The sequence below is a fragment of the Hyperolius riggenbachi genome, chromosome 8 (genome assembly GCF_040937935.1).
Source record: "Hyperolius riggenbachi isolate aHypRig1 chromosome 8, aHypRig1.pri, whole genome shotgun sequence".
NCBI lineage: Eukaryota > Metazoa > Chordata > Amphibia > Anura > Hyperoliidae > Hyperolius > Hyperolius riggenbachi.
This window is the reverse complement of record NC_090653.1, coordinates 52,266,136-52,293,930: the sequence shown is the minus strand read 5'-3', so window position 1 is coordinate 52,293,930 and position 27,795 is coordinate 52,266,136. Positions and strand designations below refer to the sequence as shown.

Below are 27,795 nucleotides of genomic sequence, written 5' to 3'. Positions count from 1 at the left end.
ACACCTGATGCAACCTGACCGGATCCGGATCGGATCCGGATCAGAACCGTACGGTTCCGATCCAGATCCGGTCAGGTCATCCGGTCCGTTTGGCAGAGAACCGCAAGTGTGAACCGGCCCTTAGGGTGGCTGATCAATATCCAGAAAAGTCAGTTGGGTCCTTCCAGAGCAATGATTTATTTAGGAGCTTATTTCGACACGATCAAGAACACAGTGTCACTTCCTTCTCCGAAAATCATAACAATTTTCAGCTGGATTCTGAAAGTACTTTCTGTTTCCCACATGTCAGCAAGGGAATGTCTCCGATTTCTAGGGACTTTATCGGCAACGATTCCTATGATAAGATGGGCGCATTGGCACATGCGCGGGTTTCAGTTGCCCTTCCTTCAACAATGGGACAAGAAGAGTATGGAACAGTCAATAACAATATCATCAACAATGAAAGATTCTCTGTTGTGGTAGAGCAGAGAGGATCATCTGAGACAAGGATTTTCTCTTCTTCCCCAGAAATGGATTTATATAACCACAGACGCCAGTCAGTTTGGCTGGGGGGCCTGGTGTCAGGATCAGGTAGTGCAGGCCCGTTGGCCTTGTCGCCCTGTGTCGAACAATTCAAACTTCTTAGAATTGAGAGCGGTACGCCTAGCGCTAGAAGCTTTTGCACCTCTTCTCCAGGGGAAACCTGTGTGTTTAAGAACAGACAATTCGACAAATGTGGCATACATTCAAAATTAAGGAGGGACTCACAGTCGAATTCTCTCTCAGGAGGCAGCATCTCTCTTCATCTGGGCGGAACACAATCTCTTATATCTGAAAGCAGTATACATTCCAGGTTGTTTGAATACGAAAGCAGATTTCTTATCAAGAAACATCCTAGACAACAACGAGTGGTCTCTGAACCAAGAAGTCTTTCATCAACTCACTCGGAAATATGGAGTACCAAAGATAGACCTGTTTGCATCAATCAGCAATCACAAACTGCCTCAGTTCTTCTGTCACATGAGGCCCCTTGGTCAGACCGCAAATTGCCTTCCAAATGGTGCCAGCGCACGGATCGTGCGAACTCTGGTCGCAGTTAATGCGCAGGAACCGTTGGGAATTAGCCGCAGACAAACCAGAAGGGGGCCTGTGAGGTACGGTAATTACAAAATACACACTAATTCAGGGTATAACTGCCACCACCTCGGTTACCATGGGCCCGAGGAGCCCGCTGACTGACTAGTCCTGCGAATAAAAATGGTTAAACACACTCTATTCTGTCTAGCCAACAACAACCAATAGTAGCGTCTCTTCAGAGACCCGGGATCAGTTCTGTGCGTGCTGAATAGTTGGGTAGCTAGAACAACAACTGACGATAGCGTCGGTTTATTGAAAGCAATATAAATAATTAATATATACAGACAATTATTAAAATCAACAATTATTAAAACAGTAATAGCCAGTATGAAAAATAAAAGAAGGGAGAAAAAAATACTTAGTTCCTGGAAAGATGTCCTTTAGTGGGAAAACTTGTAAAGTTCTTGGTTTCAATCAAAGTTCAGAGTTCAGACCAGGTGGATGCCAGCATATCCTCAAGCTGGCACAGATGAGATCAGGATGATGTTTCAGGGTGGAGGACACTGAGTTTGGGTTCTCTGCCATTCTTATGCCCCTGATCCAGTAGGAGGGAGTGAGGGCGGGGAGCCACACACACCCTTAGAAGATGAGATGAGCCCTCCCCTTGTCCTGGGGACCAGAAATCATATCTAACCATACATGGGCCCTATCTCACAGAAGCGTACAGGTCAGGGCAGATTTTTTAACATTTTCAGGTCTGTCTCGATTTACCCAGCGCCCTGATACCAGACATGAGGGGTGGGACCCCTGTGGTATCATCAGGGCACTTTCAGACTGCCTAACTGGCAGTCTTTACCTCAGAATGTTCTGAAACTTCCTCAGAACCAGCACCGGGACTCATGCTACACTTCCCCCACGTTTGGTGAAGCTGCCATCTCAGGAACCCCAGAAATATGACAGATCTGGGAAGTTATGGATTATGCTATGAGACTCAGGTTATTCAGGATGTGTGCTAGCTGCTAGCAGCTGGCTTCCCTTTGATCCTTACCAGGGAGCAAGGTGTCAAGACCTCCCGGGGATTCGTAGCCTGCCTGGCTGAACCTAGACCTCCTTATCACTCTTTGGTTAATTAACATCCACATGAGATCAGATAGGTGTCACCTGGTTCCCAGAACAGAAAAGGGAATTCATGTCTCCATGTTATTCTGCCTTCCACAGGGAATATGTCCAAGCTAATTAACACCTCCCCCCAGGCTTTTACAGCTAAGAAAAGACTGTAGATCCTCTTACACAATCAACCCAGATTCTATTGATCTGAAGCGCAATCGATGCAGAGAATCGAGTGCGAACGCTTTTTCTTCACGGGCGGTTCCAGGACACGTCTGCGGCCCCGCAACCGTCCGTGACATCCCAGAATCAATGTCCACAAGCACTGGGGATAGATGCACTCTCCCAGCCATGGCCTCCTCTACTACCCTATGCATTTCCACCAGTTCCACTAATATTCCACTTTCTGAGGAAACTGATGTTGGAATCATCCACAGTCTTGGCAATACTACCTTGTTGGCCGAACAGAGTGTGGTTTCCTCTCCTTCTGCAGTTAACCAAAACACAGCCTCTGTTTCTTGAGAACAGTCCCACGCTTCTATCTTAGGGCGAAGTCAGTGTTCCATCCGGCTCCGAACAAACTCCATTTGGCAGCCTGGATATTGAGAGGCAAAGGTTTTCTACACTAGGCTGTTCTAGCCCTGTCGTTAACACTTTATTGAAAGCAAGAAAGTCCTCTACAAATAGTGTATATAAAAAAGTTTGGTCTAAATTTGTTCACTATGCTTCTAAAAATGACTTTGTTCCTGTTTCAGCTTCAGTAACAAATGTTCTGGACTTTCTTCAAGCAGGTTTAGATATGGGACTGAGTTATAATACTCTAAAAGTTCAGGTCACTGCACTGTCCTCTCTCTTTGGAGAAAAATGGATGCTAAATCCTCTAGTTCAACAATTTATGAAGGCTGCTTTAAAATTAAAACCGCCAAGAAGAAACTTTTATCCAAAGTGGGATTTGCCAGTTGCCCTGGACTTTCTAAGTTCTTCACCTTTCCTTCTTTTGGAAATGGCTTGTTATCCAATTTAACATATAAACTAGCTTTTCTGCTAGCAGTCACATCTGCAAGAAGAGTATCAGAACTGCACGCTCTAGGGTGCACAGAACCTGACAATGGCCTCAATTCACTAAGCTTATCTCCTGTCTTTAATAACTCTTCTAGAGTTGTTACCATGGTGATAAGGCGTGTAGTATTCAGGAAACATTTTACCTCAGGCAAGCCTAAAGTTAAATCTTCTGTCTTTAAATTAACTCTCCAATCCTTAAAATAACTCCAGAGTTAAAGACAGGCTGTTAATTAACTGCATGTGAAAATAACTACAGAGGAGGTAAATTAACTACAGAGGAGGTAAATTAACTACAGGAGAGGTAACTTAAGTAATGAAGAGGTAAGATAACTCTCTCACGTGTGGAGGTAAGTTTTCTCTTGCTTTATTATCTCTAGCATGATCTTAGTGAATTGAGGCCATAGTCTTTTACCATGATAGAGTAATCTTGAGACCAATGATAGAGTTTTTACCAAAGGTAGTCACGGTATTTTATTTAGATAATGAATGGTCTTTACCAGCTCTATTTGAAAAGGAAAACCCGGTCACGGCTCATGCTCTAGACATAGTTTCTTTATTGAAGAAATACATAGCTCTGACAAAACCATTCAGAAAGTCTCAGCGACTCCTACTACTACTAGTACCAAATGGTTATAGAAAGGGAAAGGAGACTGCAACAAGAACAATCACCACATGGATCCAAAAAAACAATCTGTAATGCCTACAAGTCTAAAGGGCTTGTTCCACCTGATCAAGCGGGGGCTCACTCAACTCGGGGAATAGCTTCCTCTTGGGCTTCCTTAGCTGGAGTATCTTTGTCAGCTATTTGCAAGGCTGCCGGGTGGTCCTCTAGCAACACCTTTATAGATCATTATAGGGTTGACCCATCAGTTCTCACCTCTGTTGTTGTAGGACTTTCAATAATTGATACTGCATGCACTGTTAATAAATAGTGTTGTAATTCCCTCCCTGTTGTATTTTTGTTGGATAGTTAAATCCCATAGTATGCTGCCATGGAAGCACCAGGGAAACAGGAAAATTGAAATACTTACCTACAGGAAATTTTCCTTTCCTAGTGCAATTCCATGGCAGCATATGAACCCTCCCAGTACAGTAGGACGATAGTTACAAGAATGGTGGGCTGTCGTGTCAGCAAAAGACTTATAGATATGGTGTCCAATAGGGTTAAGGGGTGGGGCCATAACCCATTGTATGCTGCCATGGAATTGCACCAGGAAAGGGACATTTCCTGTAGGTAAGTATTTCAATCTTCCTATATTGAGCAGCAAGTAGGCGAGCAAAGAAGACAGTCATAGTTCCAGGACAAGTTAGCTCATACCCGATTAGTTGCATATCATCCAGTATAGTTGAGAGCCAAGCTGTATAGCAATTAACAGAATGTTTCCATCAAGCACTGATAGAGTCACCGCTGTACAACAGCTCATGTAGCAACATATATTTTCCCCAGAGGTGAAGACAGGCAAATAGCAAGTGTGGCAATAGCAGCCTCTATGGGGCTCTACATGCATCTGATGGTAGTAATTTCTGATGCAGCCTGATTAGGAGCGCTGGCAATTTTTCCGTTCCCAAATAGCATTTAGTGCCAAGCTAGTCCAAAATTCACTGGCTGTAACTTCAGATAACATTTGATGTCATCCAACACGTGTGGAGAGTTAGACATACGGTAATAGGCTAACCGTTGCACCAATCACTGGTACTACGGTATCAGCATCACTATTGCACGATAGCTCAAATGACAAAATAACTCTCACCACAAGGTGATATTGAGCTGCTGCACGCAATGTCTTCACATCAATCAGGCATTAGATGTTAAGCATATCCCAGGAGATCTCCAGTTAATGATGCTTACCTACATGTTCCAGTCCATCGATCCTTCCCAAAATCACCAACATTCATCTTCAGTTCAGAGCTTTTCCATTTGGTCTTTCCTCCTCACCTCGCACTTTTACAAAAGTTCTACAGGCAGTTATAACAATTCTCAGACGCCAAGGTTTTTTGCATCTTTTCATTATTTGGACAATTTTCTCCTTGTTGCAAAATCCTCAGAAACTCTCATTCTTCACAGAGGTCTGGCCTTGTTAACAGTGCAATGTTAATGCTCATGGGACCAAGGGCATGCATATGGGTAGTTTAAACTGTAAGATATGCGTAATCTTTACCTGCGGAATGCAGGGCTTACCAACACTTTGTATCTTGCCGCCAACTATCTCGCGGCTTCTGCGTATGGCTCTTCACCGGGACTTAACCCAATGTAATGTAGCTGTCGGCGGGCACGCTGAACACCAAGGTCCTCCGCCAGCTTGCGTGAGTATGGAGCGCTCCACTCCTCAACGGGATGTAACCCCACCCACCTACGCGTTGCGCCCGCCTCCTGCGACCTTCAACTGGGTCTAAATTTGCAATTGAAAAAGTACTAGAAAGTAGGTGAAGAAGTATTTTCTTGCTTGCCGACAGCTTAAAGGGGTTCTGTAGGGGGAACCTGAGGATAAAAAACGCCACTTACCTGGGGCTTCTATCAGCCCCCTGTAGCAGTAATGTCCTCCTCCGATCCGCCATTCCCTGCCGCCGGCACCGGCAATTATTCGTCTGTCACTTCCGAATAATGCGCGTTGCCGTTCACGTCCTCGGAAGCTTACTGTGCAGGCGCAGTACGAAGTTTTCTTGTACTGCACCTGCGCAGTAAGATTCCGATGACGCAGGCGGGAGCAAGCAGGCCGGGGCGACGGCCGTGCAGCTGCAGTTGGACGGTGTGCCGCACTAGACCAGGGCCGGTGGCAGGGAACGGCGGATCGGAGGAGGACAGCGTGGGTCATTACTGCTACAGGGGGCTGATAGAAGCCCCAGGTAAGTGGCGGTTTTTATCCTCAGAACCCCCCCTCTACAGAACCCCTTTAAAGGAAACCTGAGATTAAAAATTAAAAGCATCTATACTTACCTGGGGCTTCCTCACTGTCCTACCGGGTGCTCCAATGGCTTTTTCTTCAGTCGCGATGTACTGCGCATGCACAGCCCAGCCACATGCCCCATCGCGTTCCCACCCCAGGATGGAGCATTCTGTGCTTGGCAACGGGAGCATGTCTGCGGCCCGGGCTGCGCATGTGAAGTATAATATGACTAGAGGAAAAGACTGGGCCGGCCAGCAGAGAATCAGAGCATCCCAAGGAGGCCACAGCCTAAAGGGGGCCCTAAAGTCATCATGATGCAATTTTATTTTTGGCAGGGTCGCAGTGGCTACAGAAGGCAGGAAGGGGGCGTATCTTTGGCTGCAATGGACTTGTACTAGGCGTCCCCATTGCAGCTGATGCCTTTTCTTCCACTTTACTGTTGACTAGGCTCTTTACTGCCGTTATAACTGCAAATGGGAACAGTTACGGACAGCCTTTTGGAGGCAGACCACAGGCCCTATCAAAGGCTAACCCCACGTGAAAATTTACAACCCTTAAATTTGCTTGTAGCGCACTTTAACCATTTACCGCCATCCTAACGTATTAAAACGTCATGCTTACCGCTATTAACAGCAACATGACGTTTTAATACGTCGCGCATTCCCGCCGCTGCTACCGCCGTGTGTCCGCCGCTACCGCCGCCATTACCGTCGGGATCCCGTGCTGGGTGATTGGGGAAGAGGACTGAACAGGCCTCTACCCAATCGCAGTGCCTGGAGTGAATGGACGTGACCGCGAACAGCGGCTACGTCCATTCACATAAACAGGAAATGTAACAGTTTAATAAAGTGTAAAAAAAAAAAATAAAAAAAATGAACACGGCCTATGAGTGTTCACTAGCGCCATCTTGTGGCCAAAAAGTATATTACACCTACAAAATACATACATTTTCAAGTATATACACATCATTAATAAAATTACACTTCCAACCCTCCCCCCCCCAAAAAAAACACTTGTAAAAAAAAAATCAGCTTAAAAAAATAAATAAATAGTTGCCTTAGGGACTCAGCTTTTTTTATTCTATATTTTATGGGGGAAAATTAATTTTAATTTATTACATAGGGGCTTGTAATTATGGCCAGAACAAACAGAAAAATAACCACTTATATTTCAAAATAATATACTGTCGCCATACATTGTGGTAGGGACATAATCTAAACGGTTTAATTATCGGGACCACTGGGCAAATAAAACGTGTTTGTTTTATCCACAGGAGAATGTTTAATTTTTAAACTATAAAGGCTGAACACTGAGAAATAACGATTTTTTTTCTTTTTTTCCTGTTTTTCCCACTAAAATGCATTTAGAATAAAAAAATTCTTAGCAAAATGTACTATCCACAGAAAGCCTAATTGGTGGCGAAAAAAACGAGGTATAGATCATTTTCTTGTGATAAGTAGTAATAAAGTTATTAGGGAATAAAAGGGAGGAGCGCTGACAACTGAAAATTGCTCTGGTCCGTTAGGATAAAAACCCTTGGGGGTGAACTGGTTAACAAGAAAACTAATTACATATTTTCAACATCTGTTTTGAAGTTTTATTTTTTTTTTAGCACAGTTTCTCTTAAAAACATAGATCAATTCCGGCGTATTATATTTAAAGAATACAAAAAAGCCATTTTTTTTTTAAAAGACAATAGTACATTTGTTTGGTCAGGCTCAAAACTAAGATATTTAGACTCAATCAAAGGGATATAATTAGCAGGAGAGTAAAAACTGTCCTGGTCCTGGTTTTATTTGTCAAGGTACTGACGTGGTTCATATTTGTGTTTCTTGCTGTTAGATGTTAAAGAGAAATCGTGACCAAGAATTTGAACTTCATCCTAATTAGTAGCTCATAGTACATGAGAAATCTATTCCTTTTCACAAATGTATCATCAAGGGGCTCTGTATGGCTGATATTTTGGTGAAACCCCTCCCACAAGAAACTCTGAGGACCATGGTCCTGGCAGTTTCCTGTCTGTGAACTTTGTTGCATTGTGGGAAATAGCTGTTTACAGCTGTTTCCAACTGCCAAAAAAGCAAGCAACAGCTACATCACCTGCCAGCAGTAAAAATGTCACCATGTGATAAATGTCAGAATGTAAATCAGGGATTTAAAAGATTCTACAATAGGCAAACACTGACTAAATCATTTATACAGAGTTATTGTAAAAATGAAGCACTTTTTTTTTACTACATTGTTTTTACTGGAGTTCCTCTTTAAATACGTTGTATATTACAGACCAACAGGGAGGCTTGAAATATCATAAGAGGGGGACCTTTCTCCTGATAACTTTAGGAGCAGCACTGATTTGCATATTTCTACCGGTACAACTCAGGAAAATAATTTTGCACTGCAGATTTCATTGAAGAGATCATCTGGTTGTGTACTGCCATCATATTCTCAGTCATATTGCTCAGGTTTAGGTCCGGATTACATGAGGCTCACGGTCATCCACTTCTTCAGTTCAGCAACATCTTCATCCCAGGTCCAGCAGTGTAAGGATGTAAATGACCAGCCCACCCGATGACTCTTTAAAGAGAACCCGAGGTGGGTTTGAAGAATGTTATCTGCATACAGAGGCTGGATCTGCCTATACAGCCCAGCCTCTGTTGCTATCCCAAACCCCCCTAAGGTCCCCCTGCACTCTGCAATCCCTCATAAATCACAGCCACGCTGCTGACAAACAGCTTGTCAGAGCTGGCTGTGTTTATCTCTATAGTGTCAGTCTGCTGCTCTCCCCGCCTCCTGCAGAACTCCAGTCCCCGCCTGCATCCCTTCCCTCCCTGCTGATTGGAGGGAAGGGACGGGGGCAGGGACCGGAGCTATGCAGGAGGCGGGGGAGCAGCTGAGACTGACACTACAGATGTAAACACAGCCTGCACAGCGAGGCTGTGATTTATGAGGGATTGCAGAGTGCAGGGGGACCTTAGTAGGGTTTGGGATAGCAACAGAGGCTGGGCTGTATAGGCAGATCCAGCCTCTGTATGCAGATAACATTCTTTAAACACACCTCGGGTTCTCTTTAATAGGCTGTCCATTCTATCACCTTTGGTTATTGAGTCTATGTGGAAGGAAAAGTAAGCAGTGCCGTTAAACAAATTATCATCTTTCCATTGTTCCTATTACCATCAGTGGTAGCCATCCAGGAAAATGATTCAAGAGGCTCCACAGTAGCATCGCTACAGAACCTGGGTAAAACACAAATGGAGGACTACTGCTGAGAAAAGTTCGGCTCTAAACATTACAGGCGTTAGTGGCAATCCTTATTTTAGCTTGCTTAACCCCCTTGGCGGTATGAAAAATACCGCCAGGGGGAAGCGCAACAGTTTTTTTTAATTTTTTTTTTTTTTTTATCATGTAGCGAGCCGAGGGCTCGCTACATGATAGCCGCTGCTCAGCGGCATCCCCCCAGCCCCGCCGATCGCCTCTGGCGATAGGCGATCAGGAAATCCCGTTCAAAGAACGGGATTTCCTGGAGGGCTTCCCCCGTCGCCATGGCGACGGGGCGGGATGACGTCACCGACGTCAGCGACGTCGGGACGTCATTGGGAGACCCGATCCACCCCTCGGCGCTGCCTGGCACTGATTGGCCAGGCAGCGCTCGGGGTCTGGGGGGGGGGGGGGGGGCCGCGCGCCGCACCGGATAGCGGCGATCGGGCGCGCGGCGGCGGCGATCGGGGTGCTGGCGCAGCTAGCAAAGTGCTAGCTGCGTCCAGCAAAAAAAAAATTAAGCAAATCGGCCCAGCAGGGCCTGAGCGGCACCCTCCGGCGGCTTACCCCGTGTCACACACGGGGTTACCGCTAAGGAGGTTAAAGTGGATCCGAGATGAAAAAATATAACAATTAACTTGTCTATATATCTTATCTAAAGTTTAGATAGTTTACACAGCAAATCTAGCTGTAAACAGCTTCAACAGTATATGATTATTTTTTCCTGTGATACGAGGGCAGCCATGTTCTGTTTGTGATCATTACACACAGGCAAGCTGATCTGCATCTCCAGCCCTCAGCCTGTGAAAACTTCACTACCCTCTCCTCCTCCCCTCTGCCTCTGAAATCTCTGGCTAGTAACACCTCCTCCTCCTACCAAGACTGAGCTCCCATAAGCCCTTGCTACATGGGTCTGAGAGTGCCAAGGCACTGGAGAAGCTGTGGGCGAAGCTAGTTTAGTTTATAGGGAATTAGAAAAAAAAAAGTATTGGGCTTGAGGAATGCCCTATAAACCACATGAAAGGAACACAATTATGCAATTAGTAAAAGTTTATCTCGGATCCACTTTAAGGTGAACCTCCAGACTAAAAATCTACTCAGCAGCACTAAAAAAAAGGCTTGGTGTTTCTTTAACAGTTTCACAGCATCAGAACTTTGTTTTTCTTACCCAAGCCTCATTTTTAGCAGCAAAGAAGCTAAGCTCTGCCCCATCAAATAAATCTACCCGAGCATTTTCCCCCTGATGCTGTGCAAAGCATGATGTTGTTCTCGTTGCCTAGCGCGGGCAGCTGGGAGGGGTGATCAGGACACAGGACAGTTGGAACTGTGTCTCATGTTCCCTGTCACCTCCTTTCAACCGAAAAGATGACTGCCCCTATGAAATCACAAACATTTGCCTGTTTTTGCCATTCATTTGGCACGCACGTGGGCGTGCGTGCATATTTTCCTCTGTACCTTATCAAAAATTACAAGCCTTTATGGCAATATACTCTCATGACATACATATTAAAAAAGCTGAATCCCTAAGGTAACTTTTTTTTTTTTCTTATGCGGACACTGACTTTTTTATTTTTTTACAAGTGTTTTATTTTGGTAACTATGGGGCAGGGGAGGGGGCAGAAGGGATCTAATGTAATTTTTTTTTTGGGGGGGGTGGTTCGTACTGGATATCCCCCATATACTTTATCCTGTGTATTTAGAACTGTATTTGTTAGTTTGACCAGAGAGTGGTTGGGGTGGGGGGAGGCTTGGGGGGGTGAAGTGAAAATGTTACCACTTTAGTTCAGCTAATGTATGTGGCATTACCTGTTTACCATGTTGCTGTCTTATCGTATGTGGATTAAACCTGTTAGTAAAAAAACACTTTAGAAAAAAAAAATAACTGTATTTGTTTTGTTCTATATGTTCTTAACCTCTGTGACACTGTGTCAGGCATACCGCTCGCCAGCCTCAGGAGTCCCCTATTAATAATTTGATTAAATGGCTGCAAAAGCTTTAGCTAGCTCTAGGCAGTATAGGTAACCGGCACCCCCTCCCTCCCCCCCCCGATCCAGCAGTTTATACATTACCCATCCTGGCTCCAGCGATTGCCGTAGCCTCCCCGCACAGCTCCGGTCTTCTCTGTGGGGAGGATCGTGACTGCGCATGACGTCATGTACGATCCTCCCCATAGGGCGGCTACAGCAATCGACAGAACCAGGCTAGGTAATATATATAAGCGGCTGGATGGGGGGGATCGCAGACAATCGGGGGTTGCCGCCTACCTATACTAGCTACCCTAGTGCTAGTTAAAGCTATTGCAGCCATTGGATCTAATAAATTAAGCATGGGGACACAGGCTAGCAAAACCTCCTGAGCGGCGTAACGCTCAGGAGGTAAATTGAGCACCATAGCACATACCTATGCACTTTTTCAATTTTTGTACTTTATGCCTTTAAAGAGGAACTCCAGTGAAAATAATGTAGTAAAAAAAGTGCTTCATTTTTACCATAATTATGTATAAATGATTTAGTCAGTGTTTGCTCATTGTAACATCTTTAAAATCCCTGATTTACATTCTGACATTTATTACATGGTGACATTTTTACTGTGGGCAGGTTATGTAGCTGCTCCTAGCTGTTCTGGCTGTTACAGACAGCTGTAAACAGCTATTTCCTGTCTGTGAACATTGTTACATTGTAACAAACTGCCAAAAGTACCCTGGTACTCAGAGCTTCTTGTGGGAGGGGTTTCAGCACAAAATCAGTCATACAGCGCCCCCTGATGGTCTGTTTGTGAAAAGCATTATATTTCTCACGTAAAAGGGGGTATCAGCTACTGATTGGGATAAAGTTCAATTCTAGGTTGGAGTTTCTCTTTAAGAAAAGTCAATTTGCATGCATTAGTGCATTGATCTGCCCACCAGGGCGTAACCACATCTGTATAAAATTGCTGCTTGTGTGACAGCAATCACCTATCACCTTCCAAAACTGATTTTTTAATTATTTTTTTTAAACTTGCTGTCTGATGTATTTCACTCCTTGATATCATTGCCACAAGGCAATCAATGTTGTTTATTTGAACCTCTTCACCTGTCATTTTTGCTAATGTGGTGACTAATAAGCAGGGCTGTGGAGTCGGTCCAAAAATCCACCGACTCCGGCTCCTCAGTTTAGGATTCCACCGACTGACTCCGACTCCTCTAATTTGCATATTACAATTTTGTTGATTAAGGCTGCTTACACACAGGGACGTTACAGGCGCACATTAGTACGCCTGTAACGCTCCACCAACGCACAGCAATGTAACACAAGTGGGCTGTTAACACTGCCCACGTTGCGTTACATGTAACGCTGCACGTTGTCCGGAACGTGCAGCATGCTACAGCGTTAGAGCGGCTATAGCCGCATTAGACTGTTTGCACATGCTCAGTGGGGGGCAGAGAGGAGGTGGGGAAAGCCAGCTACAGTAGCCGCGCACATGGCTACTTAATATTCACTGCACTGGCGGCTGCTGATTGGCCGGCGGGACCACGTGATGCAGAGTGTCTCGCTCCGCATCACGTGGTCCCGCCGGCCAATCAGCGCCACTCTGGGAGACCTTATAGGGATAGAGCCGCCTAACGCGGCTCACTTTACCGTCCTCTCTTGCAGCACCATACGTTGTGTTAGGTGCACGTTATGCGACCTTAACATAGCACCTAACACTACGTCTTGGTGTGCAAGTAGCCTTAAAGTATGTAATGTGAAATTCGTCTCTTAACTGCCAACGCTTAGGAATTTTACAAGACAACTGAAGTGAGAAGGATATGTAGACTACTATATTTATTCCCTTTAGACTAAAACTGGTCCTTGGTAAGAGTACTTGTAAAAGGTACAAACCGGAACAAAGAACATCTATCAGGCCCTAGGCAATGTAAGTGTGGGAACATGTAAGAATGATGTGCTTTGTACTCTGCAGGGGAATAAGGAGATTGTAAACAGACAACACCTCTGTGTTCAATGTGCACAGCATTCTCAGTGGATTCCCTGCAGCTCTGTGGGGAGTGCATATGTAGAGTATATTACTACTGTGTAACAAAGTAAACCCGAGACTGATGAAATTAAAGTTTTATACATACCTGGGGCTTCCTCCAGCCGCCTTCAGGATAATCAGTCCCTCGTTGTCCTCCTCCACCACCTGGATCTTCTGCTATGAGTCCAGGTACTTGAGCCAGTCGGGCGTAGTGCGCATGCACACACTCCACCGCCAGGAGCATACTACACCTGTGCAGCACTATTGCGCAGGTGCAGAATGTTCCTGGCTGTGGGAGCGCCATGCGGCCGCACTGCGCTGACTGGCTGAATTACCAGGACTCATAGCAGAAGATCCGGGTGGTGGAGGACAGCGAGGGACTGATTAGCCTGAAGGGGGCTGGAGGAAGCCCCAGGTATGTATAAAACTTTACTTTTCATCCGTCTCAGGTACCCTTTAATTTGCAGTCACTAAACCAAATTTTAACAACATATCAAATTATTTGATTTCATCAGCAAAGGGAGTGCATACATTTGCATAAATCAGCATCAACGCAGAATTATTTCCATATCATTGACCATCTCTATTAGTGACACAGCTACACATCAGGCTTTATTCTTACAGCATAGATGTTATTTAGTATATATAAGAGATTCCTGTGTACACATCATATATACAGTCACAATCAGATATGTATATCTGACTTTAAAAATACGGGGACTGCTTTATTGAAGCAGCACAAGTAACTAATTTTGATTGGTTTATTTCATTTTTGTGGACTAAGCACAGCTATTACTGTATATATACATTATTTTTAATGACTATTATCTGAGAAATCGAACATTTTATCATATTTTCTATTTTAATTACAGTTACAAATTCATTAGGAGTCGGAGTATTTTTTCCCGACTCTACGACTCCAACTCCACAGCCCTGCTAATAAGTACGTAAGGTGTGATAATTAGGAGTTGTCTGTTATTGTGTATGTTTTAGTATTCATTATTTTGACATTCTTGGTGTGTCAATGCCTGTTTGTTCCCTTGAAACATTTGTCTACAGTCAATTTTAAAGTGCAGTTTTGCAAATGAAACCAGTCAACAAGCAAAAAATACACACCACACGCGGGCCCCCGATTTACAAGATTTCCCTCTCACTAGGAGAGCTATACTAAACTAAGACTCTGATCCTGTTACCAATATTCATGCGACTTGAGATGGCATCAAATGGCCAGTGGGAACAGGTAGAGTATATTTTAATATAAAATGGGGACTAGGCAAGTTAGCATATTTGTCTCCCCCTAGTGGCCACCTGGCTTCTTTGGTAAGATAAGGAATGGAGATCAAAAAAGGCACCTGCTTTAAAGTGGACCCAAATTAAAAATACAAGATTTCAGAAATAAAATCTATTTTCTAAATTATCCAGTTCGGCCTATCTGGACGAGCTTCCTCGTCCAGATAGGCACTGCTGCTGCCGCTGGCTGGTGCGCGTGACCGGGCGCGCCCCCGCCGCTAGCCCCCCGATCAGTGAATGGGAATATATATATTTCCCATTCACCGATCTAACTTCCCCGCAGAAATACCGACGCTTTCTCTCCAGAGAGCGTGGTATTTCTGCCCCCAGGAAACTTTGCCCCAGCATTTTAGTTCCTGGATGCGAGATAGTTCGCATCCAGGACTTTTTCCACTGTGGCCAAATAGTAAACTGCACCCACATACATTTTTAATAAAAAAAAATATTATTTTACATGTAAAATTAGCAGTTTCCCTCCCACACCAAAAATTACCCACATACATTTTTTTTTTTTATTTAAAAAAAAAAGTACAATAAAAAAAGTTCGCATTCAGTCGTTTTTCGCTTCATGCATCCGAACAATGTTCACCTCCCATTCATTAGCCTATAACTTTATTACTACTTATCACAATGAACTGATCTATATCTTGTTTTTTCCGCCACCAATTAGGCTTTCTTTGGGGGGTACATTTTACTAAGAGCCACTTTACTGTAAATGCATTTTAAAAGGAAGAATAAGAAGAAAACGGAAACAAATCATTATTTCTCACTTTTCGGCAATTATAGTTTTAAAATAATACATGCCTCCATAATTAAAACCCACGTATTGTATATGCCCATTTGTCCCGTTTATTACACCATTTAAATTATGTCCCTATCACAATGTATGGCGACAATATTTTATTTGGAAATAAAAGTGCATTTTTTCCGTTTTGCATTCATCACTATTTACAAGCTTATAATAAAAAAAAAAAGAAATATTTCATCTTTACATAGATATTTAAAAAGTTTAGACCCTTAGGTAAATATTTGTGTTTTTTTTTTTTTTTAATTGTAATTTTTTTTTTTTTTTTTTAATTAAACATTTTATGTGGGTATTTTTGGGAGGGTGGGATTGAAATTGTATTTTTTTTGTAAATATATGTGTATTTTTATTTTTATTTAACATTTAGATGTAGTTTACTTTTTGGCCACAAGATGGCAGCCATGAGTTGTTTACAGTGATGTCACTCTAAGCGTACCACGTACGCTTAGAGCGACGTAGGAAGCAGAAAAAGCGTAGCTTCCGAGAGAAGCTGTCGCTTTTTCTGCGGGGGAGAGGAATCAGTGATCGGGCACCGTTGCCCGATTCACTGATTCACTGGCTAACAAACCGCCGGCCGATCGCGCGCGTGCACGCGATCGGCCGCGTGGACGCGCAGGAGCGCACATGGCTTCCTGGACGTGAGTTTCACGTCCAGGAATGTGAAATAGTTAACTTGTAATATTCACACTGTCCTTGTATTGTTTTTGTTTGTGTTTGTTAAGCAACTGCCAAGACAAATTCCTTGTAGGTGCAAACTTACTTGGCGAAAATAAATTGATTCTGATTCTGATATATATATAATGAGAAATAATGAATTTTATTCATTTCTTTCTTAATCTTCCTGTTAAAATGGATTTAGAAAAAAATAATTCTTAGCAAAATGTAGCACCCAAAGAAAGCCTAATTAGTGGCGGAAAAAACAAGATATAGATCAATTCATTGTGATAAGTAGCAATAAAGTTATAGGCGAATGAATGGGAGGTGAACGTTGCTCAGATGCATGAGATTTTCGGCACTGCGGTGCTGAACCGGTTATAATGATAAATAGCAGCCTTTCTTCAGCTGCATGATGACAAATATAAAATATTTTACATTTATTGGAGGAACCTCTCCCTTCCTTTCATATTGCCTGGACAGAATGCGGCAGACTGGTGGAGTAGATGGTGTCCAGCAAAGGAGGAATTGCTAATGGCTGCCACCTGTATAACCCTAGTTATGAAAAGAGAAGGGTGAAAAGCATGCACTGAAATGCTCATAGGCTTGAAGGAGTGTTTATTTATCTTTGTATGTGTCAGAGTGGTGCAACTACATATTTTGGATTAAAAAAAAATGTTTGCTTTGGGTCCGCTTTTAGGCCTCGTTCACATCATTTAGCGCAGATGGCTGTGCGATTGGAACGCAACGCGTCCGATCGCACGCCATCTGCGCTCCTATGCGCTGCAGATCCCATTAATTACAATGAATGGGATCTGCGCTGCAATTCCCAAAAATGCGTGCAGCACGCGATAGCGCAATCGCGCTGCCACGCAGCGCATATGATGGGAACGGTAGAAGGGCTGTCTATGCCCTTCTACCGTTCTTGCGTGTCGCACACTATACGCGCTGCCAAAATGCGCACGGCAGCACGTATAGTCTGAACGAGGCCTAAGCCATTTGGACGTCCCGGTTCTGTGAACAGCCTAGTGAGTGATCTAAGACAATTTACAACTGAGGTTCAACTCCAACTGCATATACACTAGGACACAGGTTGAATTTAAATTATAAAAAGTCTTGGACTGTAACAGTTTCATGTATCACGGGCAGCACGGTGGCATAGTGGTTAGTGCTCTCGCCTTGCACCGCTGGATCCCCAGGAATGAATCCCAGCCAGGTCAACATCTGCAAGGAGTTTGTATGTTCTCCCCGTGTCTGTGTGGGTTTCCTCCAGGTACTCCGGTTTCCTTCCACATCCCCAAAACATACAGATAAGTTAATTGGCTTCCCCCTAAAATTGGCCCTAGACTAGGATACATGCATTACACGATACATACATAGACATATGACTAGTAGATTGTGAGCCGTCTGAGGGACAGTTAGTGACAAGACTATATACTCTGTACAGCGCTGCGTAACATGTCGGCGCTATATAAATACTTCAATAAATAAATGTGGTAACAATTGCACTAAGGTGCCCACTGCTGTGGGTCATTCAGGGGGGGGAAGCTTCACTGATTTGAGGTCTGCTATTGCATATCATGTGGAGATCTAATCCCTACCATAGTCTTATGTCTATGTATATATGTCGTAGTCTAGGGCCAGTCTTAGGGGGAATCCAATTAACTTATCTGTATGTTTTTGGGATGTGGGAGGAAACCCGGAGTGCCTAGAGGAAACCCACAGACACGGGGAGAACATACAAACTCCTTACAAATGTTGACCTGGCTGGGATTCAAATCGGGGAACTAGCGCTGCAAGGCGAGAGTGCTAAACACTACGCCACCGTGCTGCCCACACCCTTATACCAAATGCATCAGGTAACTGGGTGCAACAGAAGTTACAAATCACTCCTAGCTTTGCTGAGATGGACTGGTTCTGAAAAAAACCTGCTGCCACCATAACAAAAATTACAAAGAAGTAATAAATTATGTCACAGCAGAGTAATCCTTTTATCTGTTTAGAATGAACAAAAAAAAAAAAAAGTTTTATAAATAAAATTAGGCTTGATTACACAGGTTTCACGCTTTCCTTGAATATAGCTGTGATATATCACAGAAAACTTATCTGCAGTTATTCCTTTCTCCTTTCACAGGTTGTGTTCCAGTAAATTTAGCCACCAGCACACACTAAGCATGCACAAGATTTTAGAGACAAGGGGGCGGAGAGGGGAGTGGAGTTTTCACAGACTGAGGGGTGGAGATGCAGAGCAACTTGCCTGTGTAATGCGACAAGCAAAACATGGCTGCTCTCATTGTATCACCGTAAGAAATAATCATATACCATTGAAGCTTTTGCAGCTAGATTTACCATGTAAACCATCTAAACTTTAGATAAGATATATAGACAAGTTACTTGCTATAGTTAGTTTTTCATCTCAGATTGGCTTTAACTTCTCTACCCACCTCCTATCATCTCTCACAGTGGTCCTCTACTTCCACTCACAATATTTGGCCATACTCGGGACATAGTCTTAAAGAGAACCCGAGGTGGGTTTAAAGAATGTTATCTGCATACAGAGGCTGGATCTGCCTATACAGCACAGCCTCTGTTGCTATCCCAAACCCCACTAAGGTCCCCCTGCACTCTGCAATCCCTATTAAGTCACAGCCGTGCTGTGAGGCTGTGTTTATATCTGTAGTGTCAGTCTCAGCTGCTCCCCCGCCTCCTGCATAGCTCCGGGTCCCTGCCCCCATCCCTTCCCTCCAATCAGCAGGGAGGGAAGGGATGCAGGCGGGGACTGAAGTTCTGCAGGAGGCGGGGAGAGCAGCAGACTGACACTATAGAGATTAACACAGCCAGCTCTGACAAGCTGTTTGTCAGCAGCGTGGCTGTGATTTATGAGGGATTGCAGAGTGCAGGGGGACCTTAGGGGGGTTTGGGATAGCAACAGAGGCTGGGCTGTATAGGCAGATCCAGCCTCTGGATGCAGATAACATTCTTCAAACCCACCTCAGGTTCTCTTTAACTCAGCTTTGCTCCATTTCAACCTTTAATAACTATTTACCCATGTTATAACTGACAATCTTCCTCTTTCTCCCCCTCTTCAGCCAGTACCGCCCACAAGTCTTCTGCAGTAATTAGTGTGACCTTGATCCCTTGCTGATTATTTAAAACCCCTAAGCACCCTGTAATATTACACTGACCCAAAGACAGTGTCCACTTATCCCCTTGTCATCCAAACAGCTAAACAAACAACAACAAACAAACACAGAACATTTATATCGCGCTTTTCTCCTGGCGGACTCAAAGCGCCAGCACATCTATTCAGACTTTCCCTCTAATAACTCATTAGACTCCTCCAGTCTGGCTTCCGCTCTCACCATTCCACAGAAACGGTCCTCACTAAAGTTGCTAATAACCTCCTGGTTGCAAAATACAAAGCCCAATGTTCCGTACTAAATATTCCTTGACCTTTCCTCTGCCTTTGACACAGTCAAGCATTTTCTGCTTCTCCAGATTCTCTCATCACTGAGAATTAAAGGCCTAGCACACTGATTTTCTTTTACCCATCTAGCCTGCTACTCCAATACTAACTCCTCTCTATGCCCACTGTCAGTCCGTGTAATCAAAAGTTCTGTTCTTAATCCTCATCTACACTTATGGCTTAGAACGATTAATAAGCTCTTGTTTTCCAGTATCCCCTCTACACCGACAACCAAATCTGTCTCTCAGCTCCTGACCTCTCTACACTTATTCCCTATCTGCGGTTTCTGTTTTCATGTCAACCTACTTTCTCAAACTTAACATGAATAAAATGGAAATTGTGATATTCCAACTTCTTTCTCTGCAACCAAGCCGTTTACCTTCAAAGTAAAAACATCCCAACCTTAAAGAGACTAACAAATGTTTCAGCCTTATTTCTTCTATCTTATTAAGTTCCTATACCTTGTTCTAATGTGGTCTGGATTACTGCAGCCTTTTCTAATTGCACTGTCTCTGTAATAAATCTAATCTTTTCTTTGTCAAGCTTTGTTGACCCAGAGGAATGCACTGCCTCTGCTGTGATAGGGAGACGTTATGCACACCCCCTCCAGGCTCTGTGTGTGCTTTGTTTATCCCTCACAGACAGGTCTCTGCTCTCAATTTCAGCTTGTCTAAGGGGGGAGGGAACTGCCCATGCTGAGAAACTGTGCGAATCCCTGACTGGAGTGCATAAAATTCACTATGTAATAAATACTTGTAGTATACTGTAATACAAAATATCTCTCTCTATATCTATACACATCACGGCGGGGAGCAGCAGAAACGGCAAAGAGGGATCCAGGAGATCACAGTGACTCGACTGGTATGTTGTTTATTGTACAAATCAGACAGTACAGATTCTCTTTAACTCCTAATGCTCTCCTTCTCTGATGTCCCCACCCACTACTTTCTAGATTGTGAACTTGCAATGGCAGGAATCTCCACCTAGTTATTCCCATTTCTGTACTTTATCAAAAGTATTGGTAATGTCTCACATCAATTGTATTTATCTATGCTATACATGTATATACTTGTGTTGCTGGTTGTCCTGATAGTACAGGGTTGAGCTACTCATGTATCTATGCTCCCCAGTGTTTGTTTTGTATCGTGTACAGTGCACTACAGAAGATGTTGGAGAGCTATAAAAAAAATAATTTTCTGTACTGGGTAATCATCTGTACAATAAGGAGCAATTGCAGAGTTTATTTATTGGACACTAAAGTTGAAGAGAAATCGAGAGCCCAATATGGTGTAGTATGTCAAAATTGATTGGATAAATGAAACAGTGAGATGGTTATACTCACAAACACGGGTTACCACCTAGGTAACCACTCATTAGGCAGGTGAGGAGATTAGACCTGCCCTCACTCAGGATTAAGAAGTCGCTCTCTGTAGATAGGAAGAAAGGGGGTAGATCACCCCTCCACCTGGGGTGGACTCAAATATATTGGTAGGCGAACAGAGGCGCCAGAAGGATAAAAGTACATAAAAATTTTAAAAAATTGCTGGGAGGAAGTGGTGGAAAATTTTTTTAAAAAATTGCTGGGAGGAAGTGGTGGACTCGCCTCCGTTAAAGCAGACACCAAGGACTGTAAATGTATAGATATACACATTTATTGAAAATACCCCAAAGATGCAACGCGTTTCGCGGGCACAGCCCACTTCTTCAGGCAATAAGCAGGGGATAAACAACAGCAATTCAGTTATAGCAAGCAGAGCACCTCTGTGACAGAGGTGCTCTGCTTGCTATAACTGAATTGCTGTTGTTTATCCCCTGCTTATTGCCTGAAGAAGTGGGCTGTGCCCGCGAAACGCGTTGCATCTTTGGGGTATTTTCAATAAATGTGTATATCTATACATTTACAGTCCTTGGTGTCTGCTTTAACGGAGGCGAGTCCACCACTTCCTCCCAGCAATTTTTTTAAAAATTTTATGTACTTTTATCCTTCTGGCGCCTCTGTTCACCTACCAATTTATTTATTGGACGTTACACTAGAGAAGGTCAATGCAAAGCAAATGATTCCATGTCCTTTAGCTGTAATGTAGCCACTTTGCTTTCTGAGAGATTGGCAGCTGAGGGTCATATATGGCAGTGCGGTGAACAGATTTAAGTATACCTCGAAACATAAATGACAAAGTAAAGAGTTTGAGAGCATTAATCGGTTCACCTTCTCACTGGGTTTCTTTATTTACAAAGAATACAAAAAAAGTCCAAAGAATAGAATCCCTTTAGGGACCCATAAAAAGTAAAGCAATTAAAAAGAATTACAATATATTCTCGGACAGTTTTCACAGAAAACAAGTTTCCAGGGCAGAACCCAGAACTTCCTCCCACTTTTGTGATGTCAGTGGACAAAAAGCCCCTTAGAGTTCCCCCTGTTAATACTGTATTTAAATACACTTTGGGCGCAATGACAAAAACTGTACAGAAGTAGTATCGAAACCGCAAAAATTACCATATATATATATATATATATATATATATATATATATATATATATATATATATATATATATATATATATATATATATATATATATATATATATATATATATACATACACTGATTAACGCCATTACCTCCTGGTTTGTGAGTGGCAATAGTAAATACTTATGTTCGTCATCTCTGTACCCTGCATGAAGAAACAAAGCAGCATGTTCATGGTATACGTTCGTACAGATGCTCAGCATCGTTTAACAGACGGACAATATACACGAAGATACAAAGTAGAAATACAGATAATTAGTGGTTTTCAATGCTGGAAACCAGTCCATTACAGTGCAAATTTTGGGGGCCTTTCCCACTTAAAATGTCGGGGTAGCAGTCAGTGTAATACTGGTTACTCTTCATGGAATTCACTGAAACAGGAAGCTTGGTTACCATTGTACAAGTCCCTTCTGGGCAAAAGTGCACTACGTATAGCGATTTAGTGTTCTCAGGATATCATTGGAAAGATAGTCGAAAAAATCTGGGATGACAACATATTTGAAGCCTCCTCCCTCCAAAAAAATATGGAGGATAGGACATAATAAATGGAAAAGTAATGTGAGAGAAGCTCTAACGAAAATGGAAAAAACACAAAAATGAGATCTCGAATCTTGATACAAAGTTTCCATAATCAGTGGTATTTTAGTGTGACTGCGGAATTGTATAGATCATTATTCCTTATAAGGTATTGCTTGATGGAATAAATGAGGGATCCAAGGTCACCCACGGCGAGGACGACAGAAGGACTGTCAGTGTTTTTCAAGTAACACAGAATCAGTTCACAAAAGGCAGGCGGAATTCATTTGCCTCTTCCTCAGAGTTGTTCATAGTGAGGGAAGGGATCAGGGCCTCACAGAAGCCATAATTAAATAGAACAAGAAGTTCAATTTGTTCGTTTTCTTCCAGAAAAATACTGATTAAAACAGCGGCAGTGTTTAAGGTAGTGGTGGCCCATTGATGCCCGGGTGGTAGAAGGCACAGTCGTTTTCGTATCGACAGTTCCCCTTGTGCATGAAATGCCGACACACTGGACGCAAGGACATATCTGAGAACAAAACAAATGGAGTTTATTGGTAAATTAGAAAAGGAAAAAAAAAACCCCTGAAATGATCCTTTTGGTGTTTTTAAACTTGCCATAATTTCATAGATTACAATGTTGTAAATACGTATTATGTCCCGTATTAGCTTGATTTTAAATTTTGAATGAAGTAGATGTAAAATTATACTCCATAGCAATAGGGAAAAAATAGCCCGTCAAACATTTAAAAATACCCCATGTTAAAGCCGCAAGAAATGAGAGGACATCAGTCGGCATACGAACTTTCCCGTGGGGAATACGCCACTGTCTCCTGTCTCCCAGTTACGTAATGCACACCAGGGAGATTAGTACAGAGGAGGTCTCCCATCAACTCAGGCAGTGCTGCTTTTTCTAAATAAAAAATTCCAGGCTCTTTAGCAAACCTAGATTTAACTTAAAACTAAAAAAAAATAAAAAAATACACCTGCCTATCAATTTTTATTTCCTACCTTAGGGTACAGCAGATTTTGATTGAATATAGCAAAATCTTACAGTAGTTTTTTTTTTTCTTTACTTTTGATAGCAAATTAATTTTAAAGACTGCCTTCAGCAAGTCTGATCTTCCAAACCTCAAATTTATAAAAGATTGATGGGAAAAATGCATTGCCATTTCCAGCGGCAATCCTTACCTCCACCATGACCATGTCCTCTGTGTTCCCCGCCGTGGCCCCTGTGTTCTCCACCATGACCTCTGTGTTCTCCATAACCTCTATGTTCTCCACCAAAGGCTCTGTGCTCTCCATGTCCCATACCATGCGGTCCGTCCCTTCCACGTCCAGGAGGTCCCCTTTCGCCTCCTCTTCCACCTCTCCCTCTGAATCCTGGGTCGCCTCCTCTGGAGCCTCTACTCCTATGAAATGGAGGAAGGTGTCCCCTGTCTCCTCTCATCCCTCCTCTCCCTCCCATGGCCTCAGGATGTTCACCTCTCACTTCATTAGGTGGGGGTTCCCAGTAACCATCACGTTGTGGGGGAGGAGGACCCATCATTCGTGGACCACCAGGTGGCCCATGGGGACCTTAAAAATAACATGTAGATGTCAGAATGGTTTCTTACACAGACAGCAGGCTGATTTCACGTGCAAACGCAAATGAGCATTTCACCCTCACGTCAAGGATAAGCAGGTTAAAGACTACACAACACGGTCATTGGCAATCATACCAACTTTATTTATTGAATTCAGTTTTTAACCTCTCTTGTCCCAACCTTCATTTACAAGCCACTCTTGATAGCATTGAAGCACTGATATCAGGTCAAATAAAAGTGCCGTACCTGGAAATGGTCCGCCAGGTCCAGGTGGTGGGTAGTGTGGAGGCGGCTGCTGGCCAGGAGAATTTTTTGGGCCGGGTGGGGGAAATCCATTGTTGGCTGGCATTGGCCCTGAGGCTCCAGATCCTCCTGAGAAAGTGAGAGAGGGGGGAGAGTTTTAAACACTAAGACGGGTTTTAAAAACTATTGTAAAAGGCATTGGGTTTCAAAGCCGCATGTGTTTTGACTACCATACATATTTAGCCTAGAAGCAGACAAAGTTAAATAGTGGTTTTCATCTATACCCCCTTGTTACACTGCAGGGTTGCAGAAAAGTACATTTAAAAGGGACACCTGAACCGTGTTAAAGCAGGGAGGCTGTTATTTTTATCTGCCTTTTAGTCATGCTATTTTGTCCATTATCATGTGCAAGTCACACACTTTGAGCAAGCTTGCAGCTAGTGCAGTCAGAACACCTGATCTGCATATATCTGTTCTAGGATAGTGAATATAAAACCATTAACATAACACAAAATTAAAATGAACTTGTATCACCAGAAACCATTATACAAAAAGATTCCCCCACGCTGTGTGCCGACCATCCTGTAATATGACAAATCGGCAAAAGTATGCATCAGCAAATACCGCTGGAGAAACAATAAGGCCTCGTTCACATCTGCTGCACTGAAAGACGTGTGAAAGCGCGTGGTAAAAACGCATGCGCTTCTGCGTGCTTTAGTGCGCGTTTCTGTGCGTTGCGCTGCCCTTCTTTAAAGCACGTTTTGCTTGTTGTACCAGCAGCAGTTGTCAATAAAACTTTGTATTTGTATGTAAATGTATTTTTTTTCCAATTAGGGGTAAAAAAACGCATGCGCTTCTATGCGCTTGTACGCGCTTCTATGCGCTAAAAAAGCGCACCCATTCACTTGCATTGATGTGCGCTTTCCAGCTCAACGCACAGAAATGCATGCAACCCTACGTTTCTGTAACGCTGCTCAGCGCAGCGCATAGATGTGAACCAGCTACATTTAGTTACATAGGAAAGTAAATACATTGCTGATCGCACACGGCAGTGCTCTGTAAAAAGCGCAAAGAAACGGCCCTGATGTGAACGAGGCCTTACAGGTGGACATCTGCTGATCAACTCAAAGGTAGTAGTCAGAGGATGAGTATAAAGCCACACACACACACACACACACACACACACACACACACACACACACACACACACGTGTAACAATAGGGGCTGCAGCCGCTGCGCCCACGGGGGGGGGTTGGGGCCGTTTTGGGGTGCTGGAGGGGTCGCAGCATGAGAGGAAAGCTATGGCCACATGGCTTTCCCCTCCAGCTTCAATAACTATAGCAGTCAAACATACCTTCCGTGCGTCCCAGCACGGATGTTTCGCTCTAGCCTCTGCTGCGACTTCCTGTTTATACAGGAAGTAGCGTCAGACACTAGAGATAAACATCCGCCCTGGAATGCACGGAGGGTGTGTTTGTCTGCCGCTGCACACAGTTATTGAAGCTAGAGAGGAGAGCCCGAGGTCCCCTCTGAGTGTGGCCATAGCTTTCCCCTCATACTGCGATCCCTCCATGCTACAAATGTAGCACCTGTGAGGAAGGGCCAGATTGGACTACTACTATTCAGGCAAGAATCTGTCTGGTTGTCTTTTCCCCTTAACACCCCCACTCCGCCCCCCCTTCACAGTACCGGGACAAGTCAGAAAATCCAGAGTTACTCTAGTGTTAATAACTGAACAAGTTTTCAAATGAATTAAAGGAGAACTGAAGTGAGAGGGAAATGGAAGCTGACATTTTTATTTTAAGCAATACCAGTTGCCTGGCTATCCTGCTCATCATCTGCCTCTAATAATTTTGGCCACAGACCCTGAACAAGCAAGCAGATCAGGCGTTTCTGACATTGTCAGATCTGACAAGATTAGCTGCATGCTTGTTTCAGGTGTTATTCAGACACTACTGCAGCCAAAGAGATCAGCAGGGCTGCTTGGCAACAGTTATGGTTTAAAAGGAATAAATATGGCAGCCTCCATAGTCTCACTTCAGTTCATTAAAATAGGCAGATTTACAGTCCTCTAACTGATTTTGCACGACAGACTAACTTTATTTTCACTGCACCCAGCCTATTTTAACTACTTTACGACCGCCTCACGCCAATGGGCGACCGCAGCCCCAAGACCGCCTAACGCCAATTGGCGTCAAGTCCTGGGGCTGCAGTTTCCCAGGGAACGGGCGTGCGCATACGCGATCGTTTACTGCCGCTTCACGGAACGGAGTTCCGTGAATAGCCCGCTAGCCGCTGATCGCGGCTTGCAGGCTGCTTGTTTACAAGCATACATCGCTGTCGGGGGCCGCAGCGCTGTACAGATCGGCGATCCCCGGCCTCTGATTGGCCGGGGAGCGCCCTCCTCTCATAGGCTGATGCCTAGGAGAGGCAGAACAGGACGGATCGCCATATTGTTCCAATCCCAGTACACGGAGGGGAGGAGGGAAGGGGCCGGGGGGGAGGGAAGGGGAGGGGGGGGAGGGAGGGGGACGGGGAGAGAGAGCGCCTCGTTGAGGCATGTGAAAAAAAATAAACAAAGCCTGCAGCGATCGGAACCCTCCGCCAGCATGTCCCCTTAGGGACAAAAAAAGGAGGAGAGTCCGATCGCTGGGCACCTAAGCTGGGCTGTGCAGGAGGCTGAAAGCCTGCACAGCCCAGTAATACAAAAATGAGCCTGGTCTTTAGGGGGGGGGGGGGGGGGGGGGTTACCACTGCAGTCGTCAAGTGGTTAAACAGGTTTCCCACTAGTTCCCTTCCATGTTGGGGCTATAAGAAGTGTCTGTGATGCTTACCTGATGGTGGTGACTGATTTTGACTCTGCAGAGATCCAAGAAGCAGTTTTATCTTGTCCGAGAAGTCTGGCTGTATTATAAGATCCTCTGACTTTGTTTTGCCCTGAGTTTGGGCTCCCTATAAGAGAAGAACATTTTCCAGATCAGGAAGAAGGAAGGTAGTGCCAAGTACAATAAAGGGTGCAAAGTGCAGTAGTCCTTTCGAACAATAGCATCCTGCTATAGGCCATTACAGTTGCTAAATCTGCATTGCTCTTTGTATTTCTTTACTAATACCCAGTACACACCATGCAATATTCCGTCAGTTTGAGGGGGTCAAAACAATAATTTGACAGGTACAATCAGGTTTCTGATCGATTTTGAACAGTGATCAGAAAAAAAAAAAAAAGATCGGAAATTAGATTGGAACTGTGGGAAATTATGGATTCTACCTGTTGATCTGATGGGAAATTGTATGGTGTGTACTAGGCGTACATCTGAAAAAGGAAGGTAGCTCAGTAAAAAGAAAAGAAAAA

At 43.8% G+C, this 27,795-nt stretch overlaps 2 protein-coding genes across 4 annotated transcripts in view; one reads left to right on the top strand and one right to left on the bottom strand.

Moving 5' to 3' along the window:
* ABCF1 (ATP binding cassette subfamily F member 1) overlaps nucleotides 1–27,795 on the top strand; it is a 413,240-nt gene that overhangs the window by 149,927 nt on the left and 235,518 nt on the right. The gene's annotated exons all lie outside the window — the stretch shown is intronic.
* The window catches only part of PPP1R10 (protein phosphatase 1 regulatory subunit 10), a 46,664-nt gene continuing 27,232 nt past the window's right edge, over nucleotides 8,364–27,795 (bottom strand). Inside the window, exons 17-21 of one of the 3 annotated variants that reach the window (XM_068250414.1) lie at nucleotides 27,281–27,398; nucleotides 24,449–24,574; nucleotides 23,808–24,194; nucleotides 9,182–9,216; nucleotides 8,364–8,690 (exon numbers count right to left, since the gene is read on the bottom strand). In XM_068250414.1, the coding sequence (XP_068106515.1) occupies nucleotides 8,586–8,690; nucleotides 9,182–9,216; nucleotides 23,808–24,194; nucleotides 24,449–24,574; nucleotides 27,281–27,398 (771 nt within the window). In that variant the 3' untranslated portion in view covers nucleotides 8,364–8,585. Of the gene's footprint in view, nucleotides 8,691–9,181; nucleotides 9,217–22,722; nucleotides 23,146–23,807; nucleotides 24,195–24,448; nucleotides 24,575–27,280; nucleotides 27,399–27,795 lie in introns of those variants that run through there. The other 2 variants (XM_068250416.1, XM_068250415.1) reach the window with 2 other exon arrangements.